Source organism: Thalassophryne amazonica, chromosome 6, assembly GCF_902500255.1.
Source record: "Thalassophryne amazonica chromosome 6, fThaAma1.1, whole genome shotgun sequence".
Taxonomy (NCBI): Eukaryota; Metazoa; Chordata; class Actinopteri; order Batrachoidiformes; family Batrachoididae; genus Thalassophryne; species Thalassophryne amazonica.
In genome coordinates, this window is record NC_047108.1 from 78,112,005 (window position 1) to 78,138,375 (window position 26,371).

The window sequence follows — 26,371 nt, forward strand, 5'->3', positions numbered from 1 at the left end:
TTGAAGAGACACAGTGTACTTTGGTATTTTGAGGGTACAAAATGAGTAGTTAAAAAAGGAACAACCTGTTCAAATTTCTCATGTGTGGCTGCACAATGCTGTATTCAGTGTTAAAAACATTCAATTATTATACTATGTGTATACTAATTTGTGACTGCACTGACAATATTTGCCTCATTTCCACCTGTTTACTGCTAAAGCTGACAACGCCCCAAATACCAGTGCTGAAAGGCCAATATGAATGTTTGAAACACACACTTAAGACTTAGTCATCATGTGATTCAGCAACTTTGATAAACTCTGTGTTGTTAGGTCATAGTTTGTCCAGACATAAACACAGGTGACATCATCCTGAGAATTAGGAGAAACCCAAACACACGTCACAAAGATGAGTTCATGTTTTGAATACGCCTAATAATATTAGTGTTATTCAAGTGTAGGCGTAGAGTGTAATTTATCACATATAATGGGACTACATAACAGGATACATAAACATGACTGTATTCCATTAGTTAGAGACAATATTCAATCTTATTATATTTATTAAGCGCAGTTTGTGTCATTCCAACAGGAGGTACAGTATGTCAATTCTGCTATTTGGCAAAAATAAATACAACAATATATATATATATATATATATATATATATATATATATATAGAATATATATATAGAATTTTAACCATGTCATTGTGTATTTAATGTCACTTTAGTTAAGGTGTATTAAGTTGCATTGCATTGTGTGTATTTTGTCATCATTACTTTTCATAGAGCAATTTGTGACATTCATAAGACTGAAGTGAATGACGATAAAAGGTGATATAGTATGTCATGTCACTGCAATGCTCTAGCATGCTGTACACAGCGTGGAACGTGCTGGCCCGTTCAGATTGTAACTAAAGTGCACCCTGGCCAGCCGCTACTACGTAGTAAGCAAAGTGTGATGTTTGCTACCTGACTTGAATAGCACAGGAACTGTGAAAATAAGAACTCCAGTGAGTGGGATACAGTATATGTATGTATATATATATATATATATATATATATATATATTAGGGCTTGGCAACGTTAACGCGCTAACGTTGCGTTAATTATTGAGGTCATTATCGCCAACAATTTGGTTCCTCCCCTTAACGCTGTGGGGTTTTTTTTGTTTGTTTTTTGTTTTTTTTATCCTTTTATGAATGTTGTTCGTTGCCTTTTATTTTGAAAGCGTCAGTCGGGAGCGAGCTTATGTTGCTGCTTCCTGCTGATAGCTGAGTTCACGCAGAAAATGACATGAGGAACGAGAAATGTACAGGCTATGCAATGCACAACAAAACAAAATGCAGAAAGACGCCGAACTTTTGAATGGACATTTTCGGTACAACGTTCTACAGGATCAGGCCCGGATCCAGACCGGTTTGGACCGATGCAATTCTGTGGCTCACCACATTCACAGCACAGAAAGCCATTTGGAAATCAGTATCCTTATTTAATACCTAATAAAGTCACATGTACAATATTAGGAGTGCAGCTGTAACTCACATTTTATTTGCTTTTCAGTTAAGATATTGTTTTTTTTAGAAAACTGTTTCATCCACAAAATGTGTGCAAATTTACTGAAACTTCACTTTGTAGTTTCCCATAAACTACTGCAACATCTGCAAATTTATTTTAGATGTTTATTGTCGCTCTGTCAAAAAAACCAAAAGGTATATAGCTTTCAAAGCTATGCAAAAGAATGAAGCACTCAACATTCCTTTTCGATACTCACTGATTCCAATTAAGGGTCACTGGGTAGCCTAACCCAGGTGGAAGGTGGGGTACACCCTGGACAGGCCGCCACATATAGAAAGACAATCATACCTACATTCATTTTAAAGTTTCTATTTCACCTAATCTAATGTTTTTTGGAAGTAGGAGGAAGTCAGGTTAAACATGCAAACTCCATGGAGAAAGGGCCAGGTGGGAAGCGATGCTGCAGTCTTTCTGCTTTTAGACAATAGTGCAAATCAGTAAGCCACCATACTGCCACTTAACAGTTTATTTAAAATTTAGTCTGCCCCCCATTTGTGAGGCAGCAGAAAATCAAATTTCAAATGTCAAAAGCAATTCTTGACAAACAACAATCAAGTGTGGATTTATTTCAGTTGCACTGCAGAACAGATATGGAAAACCCCAGCTTCAGTGAGTAAGACCTACCACATATGTGCTCCATTTCCCCACTAAACCGGCTGATTTTAATTAGTTTAACTCTTTCAGCAGGTAGATCAGTTAAACAGTGAAATCACCTATTTCAGGTGCACAGGCATTGTTGGACTTTTATTGCTGAAAACTGGGGTTTTCCACCCCTGCTGAAGGAAAAAATAAACAAAATTATCGTTACAAACCCCATTTTCAGTAAGTAAATAAATAAATAGTTAAATTTTCCAGTAAAAACTGTAGCACAAAGACAGATGCACACGAGAACTAAAAAATAAAGCAACTGAGAAAACATCAATAAATACAATCTGTTTTTCTATATGAATTGTATACACTGCCTAAAAAAAAAAAAAAAAAAAAAAAAAATATATATATATATATATATATATATGATGACAAGAAGGCATGTCCTGCAACTTATATGAGCGAAGCATCGCGCAGCGGCGTGAAGCTCACTCATGGTACAGGGCATCTTAAACAGGAAGTGCCAATTTTCAAATCCACAGTAAAACAAGAAATGTTGAAATGTCAAACACTTCCTGGATTGACAGACGAGATCCCATGGAATCTCGCGGGAACTCAGTGGCAAGCTCACACTCAAACAGGAAGTGCCAATTTATCAGTCACAGTGAAACAGAAAATGTTCAAATGTTCAAACACTTCCTGGCATGGGTGGAGCTAGAGTGGAGGCCGGGGTTTCACTGGACTCCCCTGAAATCTGATTGGACAGATGATTGACATGTCACAGGACCACACGTCTGGTTGAAAGAGCTGCATTTTCAAATCAGTGAGTCATAATGACTGCTAGGTTCCTCCTGTCCAGTAGTTTGTGCTTTGTACCACAAAAAGATCTAATCCACCTTAGTAGAAGAAGAAAAATGTTTGCTTAAGATTTGAACTGAACACGTCGTTTGAAGTATGGACTTCTAATCACACCAAACTTATATTGGTGAGTAAACGACTGTATTTTATGCCAGAAATGAGGTCCAGGTTGTTAAAAGCAGCATTTCTCCTTTAATTTGGGGGGTTTTATATACACATCTTTAAACTAACAGACAGCAGCTGGTTCATTCTCTGTTGGCTTATTAGTGCAACAGATAACTGAAACAATCCTTCAAATGGTGATACAAGCATCAAATTCAGCACAAATACAGTTGAAGCAAAATTAATGGAACAACTTTAACTTTTGACCCCTGTACAAACTGAAACTGACGTTCATCACCATTCTTGCTGCTTTTACCTCACAACTCCATAACATTCATTCACAGATTGTCCAATCTATAACTTTTTGGAATCTTTATGATCAGGCAAATAATGTGGTGTAGTTTTCTATATGATTGGAGCATCTTTTAATTTAGACCAGGGGTGGGCAACTTGTTCCAGAAAGGGCCAAGAGGGTGCAGGTTTTCTTTGCAGCCACTGACTTCATCAGGTGATTTCACTGATTCCATCTGCTCAAAGTGATATTAATCAGTGAAATCACCTGGTGGAGTCAGTGGCTGCAATGAAAACCTTCACCCTCTTGGCCATTTCTGGAACAAGTTGCCCACCCCTGATTTTGACCCCTGTGTAATTCTTCAATTGACCCCTACCTGGCTGCCTACTGAAAATTCAAGTGGCCAATCAGTTTTTTAAAAGAGTTAATGTCTATGGATTATTTGTGCCAAATTTGATGTTTGTATCACCATTTGCAGGATTCCACTCTAAATATTCTCTTATCTGCTGCACTATATATGAGATGCAAGATACTGCTCCTCATTGTTTCTCACTTGCCCTCAAAAGTATTGGAACACTTGGTATTTCACACATTTTAATTTGTTAATTCCATTTCAAATACATTTTTTTCCCTAAAATTATGTTGCTTAACTCAAACTGAAAGCAAATCTCTACAACTTCATATAAATTAATTAAAAGTATGAAATCCAGCTTCCTGATGAAGTGATGTAGGGAAGAAGACCTAAAAGTTCAGCTACAATTTGACAGAAAGTACATTTGAGATGAAAGCCTAGATTTGATGTTTTGGTGAAAGAAACTTTTGTATTTCTTCATAACTTGATGTAAATAAAGTCCAAGACATATTCACTGACTTGGAAATGTTCATGTTTCCATCCTCTGACTTGTCTAAAGAAAACTGACAATAAAACTGATTATTATTTGCAGGTTTTATCAAGTTTTAGAGATTTGCTTTCAGTTTGAGTTTGAGGGAGATAATTTTATAAATTGTAATTCTTTATTTTTTGTATTTGTTGTATTTAAAATGGCACAAACAAATTACAATGTGTGAAATTCCAAGTGTTCCAATACTTTTGGAGGGCACAGTATCCTAACCTTATGATGAGTGCAAAATGATTGTGGTATTATTACTGTTTTGTTTAAGAATGCTTAATTTTCACTGTTGTTGCACTTTGTGTCAAATCATAGTCATATTGTATATCATATTGATATGGCAATATTCAGTAAGTTATATCTTCTATTGTACATTCCAAATCTAAGGTGGAACTCTACTAGTGTTTACTAAGGTACACATAAATATCTTAAAAAAGAGAGAGAGAGTTGAGCCACTTAGGTGCCTGGTCTTGAGAACCAGGGATTGTAGGTTGAAAAGCTTTTTTATCCCATGGGAACTCTCCCTACCCACCTAAGCGGCTCAAGAATATGGATAGCGTGTAAGTGACATTTACATGACAACTTATATGACAATATTGAGATATGACAATTTGGCCATATTGTACAGCCCTACTGTCAACTAGCTGAAAACTTTGAATATTAATTTACATCTACATTAAAAAATGCTTAAAGTGGCAGGAGGTTAAGAGGATTGTAATTAGGGGGTCAGTTGAAAAGCAAAAAATGAAAAATGCTTAAAAAGGTGGAGAGTTAGCCCCTCCAGAAGCTGAAAGGCAAAGTAAGGAAAATTATTAAAAAGGTTTAGAGTATGGGGGACAGAGTCCCTCCAGAAGCTGAAAGGCAAAATAAAGAAATGCTTAAAAAGGTGGGGAGGCGGGGGGGGGGGGGGGGGGGGCACCCCAGAAGCTAAAGGGTTTTAGTCAAGCTCATGCTCCCAAGAACCATTTTACTGAAAAAAAAGTCTGAAGGACCTAAAGGACATGGTTAGATGACAAGGAGCTTTTCCAAGTATGTGAGAGGAAAATAAAGAAAAATGCTTAAAAAGACAGAGGGTCTGGGGGGCTCAGCCAGGGGCGTAGCACCAAATTCTGGGCCCTACGTACTAGCCATATTGAAGACCCCCCCCCCCAGTTATGTTTAAAGTTGGGGGAGCAATATTGAGTTGGGGGGTCTGGGGGATCAAATTGCACCATTTTCTAGAAAAAAGGTGCAATATGGTGCATTCCCGTCTGTTAAAATGCACAGGAATGCACCAAATTACACAATTTTTCTAGAAAATGGTGCAATTTGATCCCCCAGACCCCCCAACTCAATATAGCTAGCTTTCAAGCTCACCTCTCTTTTCAAAGAATTTGGTTAGCAGCTGCTTTCCCTCATTTAGTTTTCTTTCCCTGTCCTTTTTTCTCTTCTTTTTTGAAATCCGGACTTTGATTTTTTAGGAAAGACATATTTTATTTCAGCCTAAACATTAGGGCTGCAACTAACGATTATTTTACTAATCAGTTCATCGGTCGATTATTTTTTCGATGAATCGTTTTTTGTTTTTTTTTTGTTTTTACTTACATGTGAGTTTTGCCTTTATTTCTTTAAGTGAGTTATTATTAAAAGGCCTTTGTCACACAACATCAACGTTTGACCTTGTAACAAAGTTGTGTTATATTCTCGTCAAAAACATACCTGGAGTAGTGTTTTGTGTTATTTTGCACATAAAATACATCACCGACACACCACAAAGAAATTTCCATCAGGTTTAGATGCCTACAGCAACTACCTCAACCACTGACAACATATTACAGCAAGAGTCCACGAAAGTATTTTAAAGGACTGACGAAAGTGTAATATGTTATATTTAATAAGATATTTTCATGAAAAAAACACAAATGTGCAGTTTACTGCATTTTATTTTTTTCTTGTGTAAAAACACAGCTTAGATGTGGTTTGACTGAAACAAATTGTCATTAAACTTCATAAAACAGGGATGAAGTGGAGGTTTAAGAGTCACTAGGTGCTCACAGGAAACAGGTATTTCTATATTTATTAATGTTCATTGTTAGTTGGTTTAAATTTTCTCTTTTGTTTTATCAGATTCTTTTTGTCCATTTCTCTAAAACTGTATTGTGGCATTATTAGTTATTATTACTATTATTGTTGTTGTTGTTGTTTCTATTATTATTATTATTATTATTAATATATAAATACAAATAAATGAATAAAATATTACAATTTGTAATACATTTGACTCTTTTACGACAACAAAGCCATGAATTATTATACAGAAAACAAATGTGCTGACAGCTGCAACAGCTTAATGCTAACTTCAACATTGAAAACGCCATAGACATGCATCAGTCCCATTTTTAAGTTATAAAACACATCTGTCAACTGTTTCAGAAGACCACAACAGGTCAGATTAACATAAAAAGGTAAATGTTACTCACAGACATAGTATGCTCTTTGGGGTTTTAGTGGGGAAAAATTAAGATTAAGCGAAATAAAACACTGAATCAATAAAGCACCAGATCGAAGCAGTGATTCGCAGATCGAAGCAGTGCTTCAATCTGCGAATCACTGCTTCGATTGGTTCAAGGTTCAAAGCAAAGCCGCGCTGCAGAAACGGTTGATTTATATGGAAGAAACAAAACATTTGTGGTAAAACAAAGTTATTTAACAACTAATTGATGACTAAATTAGTTGACAACTATTTTAATAATCGATTAAATCGATTAGTTGTTTCAGCACTACTAAACACCTCCTCTTTCTGTCAGATCCCGTTTTGGATGAGTGTGTGTGTGTGTGTGTGTGTGTGGGGGGGGGGGGGGGGGGGGGGGGTCGCTGTGTGCCAGGACTAAACCATTGTACAACTGTGCAGGGGTGGGAAGGGCCCTCAGAGATCTTTCAATATTATTGTTAGAGCAGAATTATGTTTTGCAACATTTATACATTCATTCTAATTATATTCTTTTACAACATGAATTTTATGGACATTAATAACATGCAACACAAAAATGTAGTTAATGCCAGTTTTTTGTGCCCCCCCAATGCTCTGGGCCCTGGGTACATAGTACCCTTTACCCCCCCACCCCCCCAGTCTGACGCCCCTGGGCGGAGCTCCCCCAGAAGCTGAAAGGTTTTTGCCATGCTAATGCTCCCCTGAAGCATTTACTCAAAATCAATCAATCAATCAATCAATCAATCAATTTTTTTTTATATAGCGCCAAATCACAACAAACAGTTGCCCCAAGGCACTTTATATTGTAAGGCAAGGCCATACAACAATTATGTAAAACCCCAACGGTCAAAACGACCCCCTGTGAGCAAGCACTTGGCTACAGTGGGAAGGAAAAACTCCCTTTTAACAGGAAGAAACCTCCAGCAGAACCAGGCTCAGGGAGGGGCAGTCTTCTGCTGGGACTGGTTGGGGCTGAGGGAAAAAACCGGGAAAAAGACATGCTATGGAGGGGAGCAGAGATCGATCACTAATGATTAAATGCAGAGTGGTGCATACAGAGCAAAAAGAGAAAGAAACAGTGCATCATGGGAACCCCCCAGCAGTCTACGTCTATAGCAGCATAACTAAGGGATGGTTCAGGGTCACCTGATCCAGCCCTAACTATAAGCTTTAGCAAAAAGGAAAGTTTTAAGCCTAATCTTAAAAGTAGAGAGGGTGTCTGTCTCCCTGATCTGAATTGGGAGCTGGTTCCACAGGAGAGGAGCCTGAAAGCTGAAGGCTCTGCCTCCCATTCTACTCTTACAAACCCTAGGAACTACAAGTAAGCCTGCAGTCTGAGAGCGAAGTGCTCTAATGGGGTGATATGGTACTACGAGGTCCCTAAGATAAGATGGGACCTGATTATTCAAAACCTTATAAGTAAGAAGAAGAATTTTAAATTCTATTCTAGAATTAACAGGAAGCCAATGAAGAGAGGCCAATATGGGTGAGATATGCTCTCTCCTGCTAGTCCCCGTCAGTACTCTAGCTGCAGCATTTTGAATTAACTGAAGGCTTTTTAGGGAACTTTTAGGACAACCTGATAATAATGAATTACAATAGTCCAGCCTAGAGGAAATAAATGCATGAATTAGTTTTTCAGCATCACTCTGAGACAAGACCTTTCTGATTTTAGAGATATTGCGTAAATGCAAAAAAGCAGTCCTACATATTTGTTTAATATGCGCTTTGAATGACATATCCTGATCAAAAATGACTCCAAGATTTCTCACAGTATTACTAGAGGTCAGGGTAATGCCATCCAGAGTAAGGATCTGGTTAGACACCATGTTTCTAAGATTTGTGGGGCCAAGTACAATAACTTCAGTTTTATCTGAGTTTAAAAGCAGGAAATTAGAGGTCATCCATGTCTTTATGTCTGTAAGACAATCCTGCAGTTTAGCTAATTGGTGTGTTTCCTCTGGCTTCATGGATAGATAAAGCTGGGTATCATCTGCGTAACAATGAAAATTTAAGCAATACCGTCTAATAATACTGCCTAAGGGAAGCATGTACGAGGGCTGTCAATAAAGTTACGGTCCTTTTTATTTTTTTCAAAAACTATATGGATTTCATTCATATGTTTTTACGTCAGACATGCTTGAACCCTCGTGCGCATGCGTGAGTTTTTCCACGCCTGTCGGTGACGTCATTCGCCTGTGAGCACTCCTTGTGGGAGGAGTCGTCCAGCCCCTCGTCGGAATTCCTTTGTCTGAGAAGTTGCTGAGAGACTGGCGCGTTGTTTGATCAGAATTTTTTCTAAACCTGTGAGACACATCGAAGTGGACACGGTTCGAAAAATTAAGCTGGTTTTCAGTGAAAATTTTAACAGCTGATGAGAGATTTTGAGGTGATTCTGTCGCTTTAAGGACTTTTCACGGTGTGAGACGTCGCGCAGCGCTCTCAGGTGGCGTCATCAGCCTGTTCAAGCTGAAAACCTCCACATTTCAGGCTCTATTGATCCAGGACGTCGTGAGAGAACAGAGAAGTTTCAGAAGAAGTCGGTTTCAGCATTTTATCCGGATATTCCACTGTTAAAGGAGATTTTTTTAATGAAAGACGTGCGGACGGGTCCGCGCGTCGGGACGCAGCCGACGCGGTGCGGCGGCACAGGAAAAACACCTCCGTGTTGATAACCATTTGTAAAATCCAGGCGGCTTTTGATGGCTTTCAGTGGAGTGAGTATATGAGAAATTGTTTAACAGGCAGGACATGTTCCAACTTGTCCTTAAGGCTTTCAACAGAGGTGTTTTTCCTGTGGCGGAGCGTCGCGGCGGCTGCGTCCCGACGCGCGGACCCGTCCGCACGTCTTTCATTAAAAAAATCTCCTTTAACAGTGGAATATCCGGATAAAATGCTGAAACCGACTTCTTCTGAAACTTCTCTGTTCTCTCACGACGTCCTGGATCAATAGAGCCTGAAATGTGGAGGTTTTCAGCTTGAACAGGCTGACGACGGCGGCTGAGAGCGCTGAGCGACGTCTCGCACCGTGAAAAGTCCTTAAAGCGACAGAATCACCTCAAAATCTCTCATCAGCCGTTAAAATTTTCACTGAAAACCAGCTTAATTTTTCGAACCGTGTCCACTTCGATGTGTCTCACAGGTTTAGAAAAAATTTTGATCAAACAACGCGCCAGTCTCTCAGCAACTTCTCAGACAAAGGAATTCCGACGAGGGGCTGGACGACTCCTCCCACAAGGAGTGCTCACAGGCGAATGACGTCACCGACAGGCGTGGAAAAACTCACGCATGCGCACGAGGGTTCAAGCATGTCTGACGTAAAAACATATGAATGAAATCCATATAGTTTTTGAAAAAAATAAAAAGGACCGTAACTTTATTGACAGCCCTCGTATAAAGTGAATAAAATTGGTCCTAGCACAGAACCTTGTGGAACTCCATAATTAACTTTAGTCTGTGAAGAAGATTCCCCATTTACATGAACAAACTGTAATCTATTAGACAAATATGATTCAAACCACCGCAGCGCAGTGCCTTTAATACCTATGGCATGCTCTAATCTCTGTAATAAAATTTTATGATCAACAGTATCAAAAGCAGCACTGAGGTCTAACAGAACAAGCACAGAGATGAGTCCACTGTCCGAGGCCATAAGAAGATCATTTGTAACCTTCACTAATGCTGTTTCTGTACTATGATGAATTCTAAAACCTGACTGAAACTCTTCAAATAGACCATTCCTCTGCAGATGATCAGTTAGCTGTTTTACAACTACCCTTTCAAGAATTTTTGAGAGAAAAGGAAGGTTGGAGATTGGCCTATAATTAGCTAAGATAGCTGGGTCAAGTGATGGCTTTTTAAGTAATGGTTTAATTACTGCCACCTTAAAAGCCTGTGGTACATAGCCAACTAACAAAGATAGATTGATCATATTTAAGATCAAAGCATTAAATAATGGTAGGGCTTCCTTGAGCAGCCTGGCAGGAATGGGGTCTAATAAACATGTTGATGGTTTGGATGAAGTAACTAATGAAAATAACTCAGACAGAACAATCGGAGAGAAAGAGTCTAACCAAATACCGGCATCACTGAGAGCAGCCAAAGATAACGATACGTCTTTGGGATGGTTATGAGTAATTTTTTCTCTAATGGTTAAAATTTTGTTAGCAAAGAAAGTCATGAAGTCATTACTAGTTAAAGTTAATGGAATACTCAGCTCAATAGAGCTCTGACTCTTTGTCAGCCTGGCTACAGTGCTGAAAAGAAACCTGGGGTTGTTCTTATTTTCTTCAATTAGTGATGAGTAGAAAGATGTCCTAGCTTTACAGAGGGCTTTTTTATAGAGCAACAGACTCTTTTTCCAGGCTAAGTGAAGATCTTCTAAATTAGTGAGACGCCATTTCCTCTCCAACTTACGGGTTATCTGCTTTAAGCTACGAGTTTGTGAGTTATACCACGGAGTCAGACACTTCTGATTTAAAGCTCTCTTTTTCAGAGGAGCTACAGCATCCAAAGTTGTCTTCAATGAGGATGTAAAACTATTGACGAGATACTCTATCTCCCTTACAGAGTTTAGGTAGCTACTCTGCACTGTGTTGGTATATGGCATTAGAGAACATAAAGAAGGAATCATATCCTTAAACCTAGTTACAGCGCTTTCTGAAAGACTTCTAGTGTAATGAAACTTATTCCCCACTGCTGGGTAGTCCATCAGAGTAAATGTAAATGTTATTAAGAAATGATCAGACAGAAGGGAGTTTTCAGGGAATACTGTTAAGTCTTCTATTTCCATACCATAAGTCAGAACAAGATCTAAGATATGATTAAAGTGGTGGGTGGACTCATTTACTTTTTGAGCAAAGCCAATAGAGTCAAATAATAGATTAAATGCAGTGTTGAGGCTGTCATTCTCAGCATCTGTGTGGATGTTAAAATCGCCCACTATAATTATCTTATCTGAGCTAAGCACTAAGTCAGACAAAAGGTCTGAAAATTCACAGAGAAACTCACAGTAACGACCAGGTGGACGATAGATAATAACAAATAAAACTGGTTTTTGGGACTTCCAATTTGGATGGACAAGACTAAGAGACAAACTTTCAAATGAATTAAAGCTCTGTCTGGGTTTTTGATTAATTAATAAGCTGGAATGGAAGATTGCTGCTAATCCTCCGCCCCGGCCCGTGCTACGAGCATTCTGACAGTTAGTGTGACTCAGGGGTGTTGACTCATTTAAACTAACATATTCATCCTGCTGTAACCAGGTTTCTGTTAGGCAGAATAAATCAATATGTTGATCAATTATTATATCATTTACCAACAGGGACTTAGAAGAGAGAGACCTAATGTTTAATAGACCACATTTAACTGTTTTAGTCTGTGGTGCAATTGAAGGTGCTATATTATTTTTTCTTTTTGAATTTTTATGCTTAAATAGATTTTTGCTGGTTATTGGTGGTCTGGGAGCAGGCACCGTCTCTACGGGGATGGGGTAATGAGGGGATGGCAGGGGGAGAGAAGCTGCAGAGAGGTGTGTAAGACCACAACTCTGCCTCCTAGTCCCAACCCTGGACAGTCACAGTTTGGAGGATCCAAGAAAATTGGCCAGATTTCTAGAAATGAGAGCTGCTCCATCCAAAGTGGGATGGATGCCGTCTCTCCTAACAAGACCAGGTTTTCCCCAGAAGCTTTGCCAATTATCTATGAAGCCCACCTCATTTTTTGGACACCACTCAGACAGACAGCAATTCAAGGAGAACATGCGGCTAAACATGTCACTCCCGGTCCGATTGGGGAGGGGCCCAGAGAAAACTACAGAGTCCGACATTGTTTTTGCAAAGTTACACACCGATTTAATGTTAATTTTAGTGACCTCCGATTGGCGTAACCGAGTGTCATTACTGCCGACGTGAATTACAATCTTACCAAATTTACGCTTAGCCTTAGCCAGCAATTTCAAATTTCCTTCAATGTCGCCTGCTCTGGCCCCCGGAAGACAATTGACTATGGTTGCTGGTGTCGCTAACTTCACATTTCTCAAAACAGAGTCGCCAATAACCAGAGTTTGATCCTCGGCGGGTGTATCGTCGAGTGGGGAAAAACGGTTAGAGATGTGAACGGGTTGACGGTGTACACGGGGCTTCTGTTTAGGGCTACGCTTCCTCCTCACAGTCACCCAGTCAGTCTGCTTTCCCGACTGCTCGGGATCTGCCAGGGGGGAACTAACGGCGGCTAAGCTACCTTGGTCCGCACCGACTACAGGGGCCTGGCTAGCTGTAGAATTTTCCACGGTGCGGAGCCGAGTCTCCAATTCGCCCAGCCTGGCCTCCAAAGCTATGAATAAGCTACACTTATTACAAGTACCGTTACTGCTAAAGGAGGCCGAGGAATAACTAAACATTTCACACCCAGAGCAGAAAAGTGCGGGAGAGACAGGAGAAGCCGCCATGCTAAATCGGCTAAGAGCTAGTAGCTACGCTAACCTAGCGGATTCCTAAAAACACGCAAAGTGAATAATGTGTAAATAATTTAGAGGTAATTCAACAGAAGGAGTGCTTTAGTTAAGGCACCAGACAGGCCATGAAGCAGCACAGGTAATGCACGGCAACAGTGCTAAAAAATAAAATAAAATAAAAATCCACCAGACAGGCTGTGGAGCAGCACAGGTAACGCACGGCAACAGTGCTAAAAAATAAAATAAAAATCCACCAGACAGGCCATGAAGCAGCACAGGTAACGCACGGCAAGAGTGCTAAAAAATAAAATAAAATAAAAATCCACCAGACAGGCTGTGGAGCAGCACAGGTAACGCACGGTAACAGTGCTAAAAAATAAAATAAAAATCCACCAGACAGGCCAAGAAGCAGCACAGGTAACGCACGGCAAGAGTGCTAAAAAATAAAATAAAATAAAATCCACCAGACAGGCTGTGGAGCAGCACAGGTAACGCATGGCAACAGTGCTAAAAAATAAAATAAAAATCCACCAGACAGGCCATGGAACAGCACAAGTAACGCACGACAACGGTGCTAAAAAATAAAATAAAATAAAAAATCCACCAGACAGGCCATGGAACAGCACAAGTAACGCACGACAACGGTGCTAAAAAATAAAATAAAATAAAAAATCCACCAGACAGGCCATGGAGCAACACAGGTAACGCACGGCAACAGTGCTAAAAAATAAAATAAAAATCCACCAGACAGGCCATGGAACAGCACAAGTAACGCACGACAACGGTGCTAAAAAATAAAATAAAATAAAAAATCCACCAGACACGCTGTGGAGCAGCACAGGTGAAGTGAAAAAGCACAAGAGAAAAAGTCTTGAAAAAGTCTTGAAAAAGACTATTAGTTCAGAGTCCAAAGCAGCAGGTAGCAGTCTCTGTGTAAACAGTTCGGCGTTCGGTCACGCAATGACTCCGCAATGAATCTAGATCAATCTAAAGTCAAAATAAAGTCTGAAGAAGTCTGAAGAACCTAAATGGCATGGTGAGATGCTGACGAGGTTCGCTCATTCATGTCCGCGAAGTATGCATATTAAATTGTGCTCTCAAAATGACAAACCACACTCTCAAAAAAGACGGGGAATAACCTTGGCAGAACCTCACTTGTTTGTACTTTGTGTGACAGCCAGATTTGCACTAAGGAGGTTGGCTAGGCTAATGTAACGCTAACTATAAAATTTCAAAGCTGTATTACTAAATACAAAGTTTATTTATATTTTTTGGTAAATGTGCAAATGTTTCAGTCCGCTCTGATGTTTTCATTTGTTCAGTGGTAGCAAGAAGCAGTTTACTTGAGTCCTTTTTGCCTCATACAATAATGTTAATTAGCCATTAGCTTGTGCTTGCATACGCATGAGAATTAACAATTAAACTGATTTTGTTTCTTGCTGTATGAAGCAGTAGTTGCACATTTCAAAAGTAAATGCAACTTAAAGACAGATGCAACGTTCCTCTACGACTAACACCTAGTGCAGAAAATACGGTATGTATTTTTAAATGTGCAAAAGTGGCCAGATATTTAGCACTTTTTCGATGCTGTCAATTAAAAGCTACCTAAGAATTGCAATAATAACACAATTATTTATTTTAAAATAACTGAACAATACAGTAAAACCACATATATTTTATGATGCTGAAGTATTTTTTCTTGATAAATGATTTAAAAGGATTCATTAATTTTATTTTCTAATTATTTTTCTCGCCATCAATTCTTCCATCGCTGGATCTTGATTCAATTTGGAACACACACATAAACACATGTAGACACAGCAGTTACTTATTGTGGTGTCTGAACTCTTTAGTTTATGGTGTCATCTGATATGTGGAAGTGTCTCTGCAAAATCATTCCAACATTCCAAGAATTCCCACACCATGGGAATTCTCACTCAATCGTAAAGCCCTGAATAGACTTGCCAGTGTGGTTTCAAATGCTCTGAGCAGGTTAAAATTGAGTGCTTTCTGCTGCTCAGTCAGTTACAGGACTACACAAGTGGCCGTGGCACAACAAATGCTATACAAATCCACTTAAACATAATTAAAACTAAAAACTTAGATGTCAGTGCAAACATTTCGTAATGTCAAAAACAGCTTGGTGTCTGGCTGGCTTAATAGTTTTGTCATTTCTCAGCCTTTTTTGGAATTGTGCAGAACTGGAGCATTGTGCCCACTGTGCAGGGGCAACTGCTCAGTGTGCTGAAAGCAATAAATGATTGCAGTTGTTGCTCAGGAACAGCAGAGGATCCACCTGCCACCCGCTCCCTTTGTCTGGAACAGTCATTATTTTCCAACCTGGCAACATTTTTTTTAATTCACAAGTGCCAAAATCACCACAAAAGCATCCAGTAAATAAATAAATAAATAAGTGTGTGTGTGTGTGTGTGTGTGTGTGTGTGTGTATATATATATATATATATATATATATATATATATGTGTACATGGCTCCATGAATAACCGTGGAAACACTTACGAGCCTGAAAATTAAGTAATTAAATATCTGTTATAGAAAAAAAATACTTTTTTCGACAATACATTTAAAACCATACATAAAGTTTCAGTTAAGCTAATATAACAAAAGCCCATATATTGTCTCGCAGACCTGTTTATGGACTTAAAAAAAAAAGCCCGTTCTAACTGAAGTTAATACAATTGTAAACCAAAGGGAATTATTTTCACAGCCTACTCACCTTCATGCGCTCAGTTGTAGCCGCATTAAATTTCTGCGGAACCAAAATTTCCGATCCACAGCGGCATGAATCACAACAGTCCACTGTCACAGGCGAGGCAACACTGCGAACAACAATTCTTCAATGACAAGGCCGACAGCCAATCAGCGTTCCGCACTGCCTCAACGGGACCAATGGGTACCCGGTATGCCATTATGGGGGCGGTCAAAAAGGCGTTCCAGAATCTGCGGGATAAACCTCTTTGTTGTCCACCGCTGCTGATGGTTGGATAAGACGTAACGGGTGAATGAATGCTGGGTTTCAATTAATATTTAGGAAGTTTTGTTTTTGGTGTTTTGCAGTGTGGAGCTACTGAATCTTAAATTAATCTGAAAATGTTCTTAAACAGGGTATCCTCACTTAATTTGAAGTCCTTGCTGCCCTGGGATTGGATTTTACATTGTCAAACTGCTCCACCTGCCGGCTAATTTGCAGTATCACATTCACACTACCACGATTTGGAAAGCAACATACTCTCTCTCTCTCTCTCTCTCTCTCTCTCTCTCTCTCTCTCTCTCTCTCTCTCTCTCTCTCTCTCTCTCTCTCTCTGTCTCGCTCTCTCTCTCTATGCACACAGCGGGTAAAATAAGTATTGAACACGTCACAATTTTTCTCAGTAAATATATTTCTAAAGGTGCTATTGCCATGAAATGTTTGTGTTACACAAACAAACAAAAACACCTATTGTACCATTTGCTATTACCCAACTAAATCATCACTTTGAGAGCAAGAATTTTTTATTAAGATAAAGGGTCGATACATTAATATTTTGAAGTCAAAGAATATGTCTTGTACTGTATGGTAAATCTGGAGGAGACAGTTCTTATAAATGAGTGACCATACATTTCGAAAACAAATGAGGGAAGCTACCAAGACACCCATGACAATTCTAATGGAGTTATAAGCCTCTCTGGCTGTGACTGGAGAGTGTGCATTGGGCAACTTTTGCCTCTTGCATTACAATGTATATAGCTTTATGGTGAAGAAGGAATCTGTGATGAAAAAACTGTTCAGATCTTGGCAAGAGTGTCTCATGCACCTTCTCGCAAATTGTAGCTGAAATTGTTTTTAGAAAAAATCTTTTCACCCCACCATGGAGCTGTGTAAAATGTGGTACAAGACACAAACAAAACAAAACTTTGCACTCGTTCTCCAATCATGCCCTCAAACACCTATTTAATGGTCAGCTTGGTGGCTTCCCTCACTTGTCACCTTATAGCACAGTGACTGATTTTTTTTTTTTTTTTTTTTAGATATGTTATACTAATTGGTGTCATTATGAAAAGCATAATTTTGCCTTTAATATTTTTGAAAAAAAAATGTAATCATGTTAAAAGGATTTCTTTTCAGTAAGACTTTATATGGTATTTTTTATTGTTGAAATTTTAATATAGAGATGCCTGAATTATGTTTTTAAATGGCATAAGGAAATTAAGACATCTAAAGGCTCTGTTGTATGATAACATTCTACATCCACTGTATATAATAAAGTAAATTTGACTCAATTCAAGTATAAGTAAATCATATAAAAAAAAAAGTGACTGTGTGAGATTAGATGTAAAACATGTCTGAGAAGAATCTTCTTACAGTTCAGGGTGTTTCTACTACTCCCTCATTTCATTTGTAAAACCACACATGGTGTCAAATCTAATTTTGTGGACAATTACAAACCTATAAAAGTCATAATTAATGGGTAGAGCCAGAGGGGTTGCTTTGTGAAGTTAATCTGTATCATTCAGTTTTTACAAGAAACCATTTGTATAAACTTGATTTTTCCTTTTATTGCCCACATTTCTATAAAATCTTTTTTTTTTTTGTCATTACACCATCAAACGTTGTAACACTGAAAATCAGCTGGAATGCTGTAAAATTCTATTCAGCTTTTTTGTCTTCAATGGAGCAATGAAGCGCCTTGAGGCAACCTTGTTGTGATTTGGTGCTTTACAAATGAAAATAAATTGAATTGACATAAATTGAGTTGAGCAATTTTGTTGACCTTTTCAAGGTCAGAAGTCAAAAGAGGAACTTTGAGAAACTTTGGGTCTTTCGATGTGGTATGTGGTCTCCAACATCTGAGTACTGGATGAATTTTGTTGTTTGTTGAGCCCCCGCAGAGGTGTGCTGCAAGACTATTGCAATCACTTCGTATGTGTGTGTGTTTGTACTGCTATCTTTGTGGAGATCACCGCGGGTAGAGGTCCTGTTTATTGAGGACCATTTTTGGAAAGTGAGGACATTTAGGCTGGTTCTCACAAGATTTATCATGAAAAGGCTTCCAGAGGCTGTACATGTGCTCCTCTCAGTGATTCTTCAAAATCTGAGGTGACAACTTGACTTAGAGAAACATCCAGACTTTAAATGCAGTATCAGTTTATTTATTGGTGTTGCAGAAAGGGCGGGGGGGGGGGGGGGGGGGTCCTTACTCCTAATGGGCATTTTCCTGGACCTTACTTTGGTGCCCGTGGGGGAAGGGGTGTGTGTATGTGTGTGTCCAGGCAAATAATAATAATAACAATAATAATGATAATATTGATAATAATACATTTTATTTGGAGGCGCCTTTCAAGTCGCCCAAGGTCACCTTACAAAAAGTAAAAGCAGAGAAGTAGAAAGAGAGAGAGAGAGAGAGAAAAATTTCATTAACCATTTGGATCAGTTTCATTCATATTACATATGTGAACCGCCAATGATAACATCTTGGCATAACAGTAATACAAAGGTCAAGGTCACTGAACTGTGTGAAAATCAGATTTTTGATTTTTTTGCAAAACCTTCCAATGAAAAGAGCCAGAAGGATGATATCAAGTGCATATGAATCAGCAAACAGACTGTCATATTCTGGTTTATACATGACATCATGATTATGTCACTACATGCTGAAAGAGCTGGGAAGATGATCTAGAGTGCATATAAATCAGAAAATAGAAAATAGAGCAAACTAAGATTTGACATGATTTGATAAGCCAATCATGAATACGAGTCATACATTGCAGATGTAAGAGTAGATGAGACAGCTTTTTTTTGCATGTGTATAAATTCCTGCATCATCTGCATACATCTGGATGTTAACATTTTGAAATGCATCTGGTAGGTGATTGATGTAGTGTGAATATCATGTGGCACTGATTATTTGTCCCATTGTATAGGAAAATAGTCCATTGTATGATTTAAATCATTTTTTGTGCAATTTGGTTCCAGTTACTGTTCATTTTATTTTGAGATAAATACACCCATGATATGAGGAAGCTAAATCCAGTCAAATGTAAGCTAATTAGGTTAGCTAATTATTACGCAGTGTTCTCGGGGATATCACTAGTGGCAGTAGAAGCACTGTCAGATGAAGAATTGGACAAGGTCCTGTAGTGATTTTTCACTGGATTTAAGAAAGCGGACAAAAATACTTTTCACCTTTCTAATTTGAAGTAAAATATCAATATTTAGATGTCATATAAAACAAATAATAAATATTTTCCCATTCGTGCAAGGGAAAGAATATTTTCATGGCTTGAAAGATGGAATGTTCCATCTTTCCTCGCATGAAATTACATTTACCATTCTGTATGCTGCATATTATGTGACATGCTTTTTTAAAATTCATATGTAAGCTGTAATAATGTCTCGTAGTGCAGCTCTTAGGATTTTAAAGTGCTGGTGTTCTCAAGCTGAAAGCAGGAAGGGTTGGGGTGCTGGTGGGATTTCACTTCTTTGAAACAATATTTTCATATTAAGAGTAGGTCAGCTTTTCAGTGAAACAAAAAAGAAAGATGGCTGGTGTTGAACTCACTGCTGATGTTTGTTTTAGTCTGTCTGCTTTGTTTGCTGCACGATGAGCAGCTCGAGCCTTTTTAAAATGCCATACAAGAAACTTGATAAACAGGTTGTTTCCTGCACATGAACCAACATCTGTCATGTGTAAGAGCGATTGTTGCTGAGAGATCAGACCTTCCAGAGGCCTCACCTTTGCAGGTACGTGACTGATAATCACATTCTATGACCTGCACTCAGAATGCACAAGTGCTGGCTCAAACTTTGTCTGGCTAAATATAATATGGGATCATGATTTCAGAGCATGCATGTCGATACTCCACTGAGCATTTATCATCAATGCATGATGGCCAAAATATGGCCATTGAATATTGCGAAGACTTTGCGTCCATCCTTCCGTCTGTCTGTGCTCAGCATAGGTCCAGTACTATTACTGCCGGGGTCTTCAAATTCACAGGGAACATTCTTGGGACACAGACCTTGGACAAATTCAAAGATGGTTAACCGTGACCTAATTTAAGAGGTGAAAAGGTCACATTCTGTTTCCTATTTTATGCTCATACGGCATAAGTCCAGTCCTATTACTGCCAGGGTCTTCAAATTCACAGGGAACATTCTTGGGACACAGAGCTTGGATAAATTCAAAGATGGTTATCCTTGACCTATTTTAAGAAGTCAAAAGGTCATTTTTTTAATATGCACAGGTGGAGAGAGAGAGAGAGAGAGTCTTTACTGTACAAATTCCAAGCTAGGCACACCACATAAAATCACACTGTGAGATTAAAAAACAAACAAAAGAACATCTTGGATAAATCAACCTCAAGTTTGTCTTATACTTTGGATACCACTCCTGTTTTTGGCTTGCCTTTCTGTGTATGTTTTTGAAGTAAACCTTTTTTCTTACCCTAGGCTTCTGTGTGGTTCAGCATTTGTGTCCCTGCCTTTTTGTGCCCGAGATCATGACAAAGAGCATCAACAAAAGACTAACAGGCATGCAAGTTGACAAATTTCAAGTTAACATTAACGCAAGACTACCTCTCAGATTTGAAGAATTTAGGCTCAGGCCATACCATGGGATTGTGGTGGAACGGTTAAACTGGGATCATGACCGTGGTTCCTTTGGGGATGGTCACAACCTTCACTTCCACAGAGGTCTTTATCATTCTCTCAAGATGAGTGTCAGTTAGGCAGTGGCTCAGTGACTCATTCAATGCCATGTCCAGATATTCCAGCTGCACCAGGTCTCCAAAGGTTGGAGGAATGAAAACAAACAAACAAAACCTTAAAAAGACTCCGTACATATGGAAAAAACAAATGGAGACAAATACGAGTGATAATAAGACACTATTTAAGTCACCTTCTCTGGGAATGTTTCATCAATCTCCTCTTGCAGAGCCTTTTGGATGTGAGGGTTGGCTGACAGAGATCTGTTGCTGGTTTCATAGCTAGGCGACATGAATAACATGGCCTGCTCATGGTCAGTCAGCCCTACGATGGAAATCCAAAAATTTACGGTCACAATTCCTGCTGGATGAGATCTGAACACGAAGAAACATTTCATTTAGACTGTCCAACCCCTCACAGACCAACTTCTCCTCTGCCACCATCAACTCTTCACACTCATTAACTCACTGTTAACCAGTTTAAAAGGTGGGTTTTCTGGAAACATGGTCAAATTTCTCAACCACGAATTTTGTAAAATTAGCTTCCACTTAATTATGAAATCAAAAAAAAAAAAAAAGTCATTGTTTACAGCACAATAGCAATTGAATATCACTTACCTGATACCATTTTCCCTGTTTTAATGAATAAATCTACAAATATGATAAGATAAACTTTATTGATCTCACAGAGGAAAAATTCACATGTTACGTCAGCTCTTAAAAAACACACAAGATGGGTGCAAGTAAAGGAAAATGTTCATCAAACAGCGTGTGCAAGGATAAGCAATAATAATAATACTTGTAACAGTACAATAAAATAAGAAAATGAAGTAGAAATAGAATTTATATATACACTCAACAAAAATATAAACGCAACACTTTTGGTTTTGCTCCCATTTTGTATGAGATGAACTCAAAGATCTAAAACTTTTTCCACATACACAATATCACCATTTCCCTCAAATACTGTTCACAAACCAGTCTAAATCTGTGATAGTGAGCACTTCTCCATAAGATAATCCATCCCACCTCACAGGTGTGCCATATCAAGATGCTGATTAGACACCATGATTAGTGCACAGGTGGTGAATATGCTGGATGTGGAGGTCCTGGGCTGGTGTGGTTACACGTGGTCTGCGGTTGTGAGGCTGGTTGGATGTACTGCCAAATTCTCTGAAACGCCTTTGGAGACGGCTTATGGTAGAGAAATGAACATTCAATGCACGAGCAACAGCTCTGGTTGACATTCCTGCTGTCAGCATGCCAATTGCACGCTCCCTCAAATCTTGCGACATCTGTGGCATTGTGCTGTGTGATAAAACTGCACATTTCAGAGTGGCCTTTTATTGTGGACAGTCTAAGGCACACCTGTGCACTAATCATGGTGTCTAATCAGCATCTTGATATGGCACACCTGTGAGGTGGGATGGATTATCTCAGCAAAGGAGAAGTGCTCACTATCACAGATTTAGACTGGTTTGTGAACAATATTTGAGGGAAATGGTGATATTGTGTATGTGGAAAAAGTTTTAGATCTTTGAGTTGATCTCATACAAAATGGGAGCAAAACCAAAAGTGTTGCGTTTATATTTTTTTTGAGTGTATATAAAATCTCTATGCACTTTGCTAACCTAGTCATCAAACAAAACATCTCAAACTGTGAAAGAACTATTCTATTCCTGAAAACATACATAGATCACACTATGACTTAGATGTGCAACAGTAGACGTGGATTGAATTTTATTTATTCATTTATTTATAGCTGATGGATGAATTTGAGCCAATAGTGAACTGATACTAAGGCAAAATCAGCTCAGTGCACCCCTAATATACTGTACAAGCAATGTAAACAAATGTGATTCACTTGTGTCAAATCAACCGGAGCGCTTTGAAGCATCTTTTTTAATCAGTTGGTGACATACTGAGCAAGACCCTATTTAGTACAGCTAGTGGTGTCTTCCTTTTTACTACAGACTCAAACAATGTTCAAAATAACTAACTGATGGAATTGAACAAGCACAATACCTGGCCACACATTTTAAGAGTTTAATTCTGGTTTTAGTTCCCCATTCTGTTGGACAGACCACTCAAATGTTTGGACACATTTTCCCATTCATTTTTTGAGTGGTAGTGTATATTTTCTTATTTTATTTCTTCCTGTGGCTGCTTGCTTCCTAACTAGGCGGAGAGCAGACAAACAAACTACGTTTAGCCATTGTTTGTTTGTGTTATCGAAGTTTGTTTGGTTTTTTGCCAATTTATCCAGCTTCCACAAACAGTCACCAATTGATGCTTGTGAAGACAGGCGCCTCCACTAGCCATCCAGCAGGTGGCAGTATGTCTATGAGAGATTACATCAACAAAAGAAAGTCACTCAACTGAACTGCTGCATAAAAGTTCAGCAGATACGATACTGTTTGTCCTCATTATAGGACTGGTTTACTAAGATCCCAAATAACAAGTGGGCAATACAAACTTTTGCACATTGGGGTGGAGACAGTTTTGCAGGTGATTTTACTCAGAACAACAGCAATCAGATATTTCTGATGTCCACCAATCCCAATCCAGATCACCTCCAAAATCCAGTGAAGTCTTCCATGCCCTAATCTATCTGTGGTGCAAATTTGGTGAGAATCTGTGAAGTAGTTTTGACGTAATCCTTCAAAACATATATAAAGCGAAATCTTGACACCGACTCCAGATCTGAATCACCTCAAAAATTTAATGGAGTCTTACATGGCCTATATATCCATCTGTGGTGAAAATTTTGTCAAAATCCATGCAGTAGTTTTGACGTAATCCTTAAAAGCCTACAAAGTGAAAATCTGAGCCAGAATCCAGATCACCTCCAAAATTCAGTACAGTCTTCCATGACCTAATATCTATCTGTGGTGCAAATTTGGTGAGAATATGTGTAGTTTTGACATAATCCTTCAAAGCCTATATAATGTGTAATTTTGATCCAGAAAACTTAAATTTCTCCATAAAATTTTGGAGGCGATCCATATCTGTATTCTAGATGTACTAGTGTCCTGTCCGGCGGTGGGGAATCACCAGACTCTAGTCCACTTCCACGGTGGGCCTCAGAGCTTAGAAGGACTTACTTTACTTTTACCAGTATAGGTAAAGCACACAAAAAGTGACTGTGACTGTTGTGTGGGCCGCTGAAGAGGAGGTACTGCTGGCCCACCACCACCAGATGGCGCCCTGCTTGGAGTGCGGGCTTCAAGCGAGAGGGCGTCGGAGCCACTGGGAGTGACAGCTGTCACTTATCATCTGCACCAGCTGTCACTCATCCAACTCATCACCATCACTATAAAGGCCGGACTGCAACTCCACCTCCTCGCCGAGAAATCAGCTACCACTCAAGGTAATTTCTCTGCTGTATTTAATGCTGACAAATAGTCTGAACTCTTTTTGCAGCCGATTTCCTGTGGATACGGTCTGAAGCTGGATTGGCGGATAGTGTGAGTGCGACGTCTTCGCCTTTCACTCCTTCCAGGGAAGTGACTGACAGGAGCTGCACGGGTGATTCTGTTTCTGGAGGTGGAGGTTCTCCCTCCCGGAGGAACTGAGCAAGGAAGAATTACTGGGTGTGTCTTCACACACCCACCATTAACTGTTTCTGTTTCTGCCAGCAGTACCAGGTCTGACAGCTGGAGACGGTGGCCACCTGGGACTCGGGACTTGGCGGCTCTGGTGTTCTTCAGATCTGCTGGCGGTGGAAGCCGTGTGGGATCCGGCTCTTCTCTGGACAGACGTCTTCTATCCTCGAGCCTGCCCACACGTCACCTTGTGTATGATTGACTGTACTCCTCAATTGTTATTGTCTGTATTCCGTTGTGCAATTCACAACATTAAATTGTTACTTTTTGGCTTATCCATTGTCCGTTCATTAACGCCCCCTGTTGTGGGTCCGTGTCACTACCCTCTCACAACAGTGACAACAAGAGGAAAAGATGTCTGATAAGAATCTTCTTACAGTTCAACGTATTCCACTTCATTATTTAGCTTGTATCACCACGTAAGATATGAAATCTAATTTAGTAGATGATTACAAGCCTATAAGAGACATAATTAGCAGGTGGAGCCAGTGAAGTTGCTTGGTGAAATTAATCTGGATCATTCATTTTTATAATTCACAGTGTAAACAAGATAATTTTTTTTTCCCCCCATTGTTCCATGACTCAGTGTGTTGCAAGCCTGCACCAAAATATGTTTTTGGACAGGTTGTACAACCCCAAATCCAATCAAGTTGGGACATTGTTCATCCATCCATCCATCCATTTTCTTCCGCTTTATCCGGAGTCGGGTCGCGGGGGCAGCAGCTCAAGCAAAGCTGCCCAGACCTCCCAATCCACACACACCTCCCCCAGCTCCTCTGGGTGAACCCCAAGGCGTTCCCAAGCCAGCCGAGAGATGTAGTCCCTCCAGCATGTCCTGGGTCTTCCCCGGGGCCTCCTCCCAATGGGACGTGCCCAGAACACCTCTCCAGTGAGGCGTCCAGGGGGCATCCGGAAAAGATGCCCGAGCCACCTCAACTGACTCCTTTCGATGTGGAGGAGCAGCGGCTCGACTCCGAGCTCCTCCCGAGTGACCGAGCTCCTCACCCTATCTCTAAGGGAGCGCCCAGCCACCCTGCGGAGGAAACTCATCTCGGCCGCTTGTACTCGCGATCTCGTTCTTTCGGTCATGAGCCAAATCTCATGACCATAGGTAAGGATCGGAACGTAGATAAGTAAGATAGGTAAATTGAGAGATTTGCCCCCCTACTCAGCTCTCTCTTCACCACGATGGTCCGATACAGCAACCGCATCACTGCAGATGCTGCACCGATCCGTCTATCGATCTCACGCTCCATCCGTCCCTCACTCGTGAACAAGACCCCGAGATACTTAAACTCCTCCGCTTGAGGCAAGGACACTCCACTGACCTGAAAAGGGCAAAGCACCTTTTTCCGGTCGAGAACCATGGCCTCGGATTTGGAGGTGCTGATTTTCATCCCGGACGTCTCACACTCGGCTGCAAACCGCCCCAGTGCACGCTGAAGGTCCTGATTTGACGAAGCCAACAGAACCGTCCGCAAACAGCAGAGATGAGATTCTGTGGTTCCCAAACCAGACCCCTTCTACACCCTGGCTGCGCCTACAAATTCTGTCCATAAAAATAATGAACAGAATCGGTGACAAAGGGCAGCCCTGGCGGAGGCCAACGTGCACTGGAAACAGGTTTGACTTACTACCGGCAATGCGAACCAAGCTCCTGCTGCAGTCGTACAGGGACCGGATGGCCCTTAGCAAAGGACCCTGGACCCTGTACTCCCGGAGCACTCCCCACAGGGTGCCCCGAGGGACACGGTCGAACGCCTTCTCCAGATCCACAAAACACATGTGGACTGGTTGGGCGAACTCCCATGAACCCTCGAGCACCCGATGGAGTGTGTAGAGCTGGTCCA

The 26,371-nt window shown here is 40.0% G+C and overlaps 1 protein-coding gene across 1 annotated transcript in view; it reads right to left on the reverse strand.

The window, feature by feature from the left end:
• Positions 1-16,071, reverse strand: part of cttnbp2nlb (CTTNBP2 N-terminal like b) — an 83,246-nt gene extending 67,175 nt beyond the window's left edge. Inside the window, exon 1 of the mRNA XM_034172562.1 lies at positions 15,950-16,071. Coding sequence (XP_034028453.1) covers positions 15,950-15,955 — 6 coding nt within the window. The 5' untranslated portion in view covers positions 15,956-16,071. The remainder of the gene's footprint in view (positions 1-15,949) is intronic.
• Between the last annotated feature and the right edge of the window lie 10,300 nt (positions 16,072-26,371).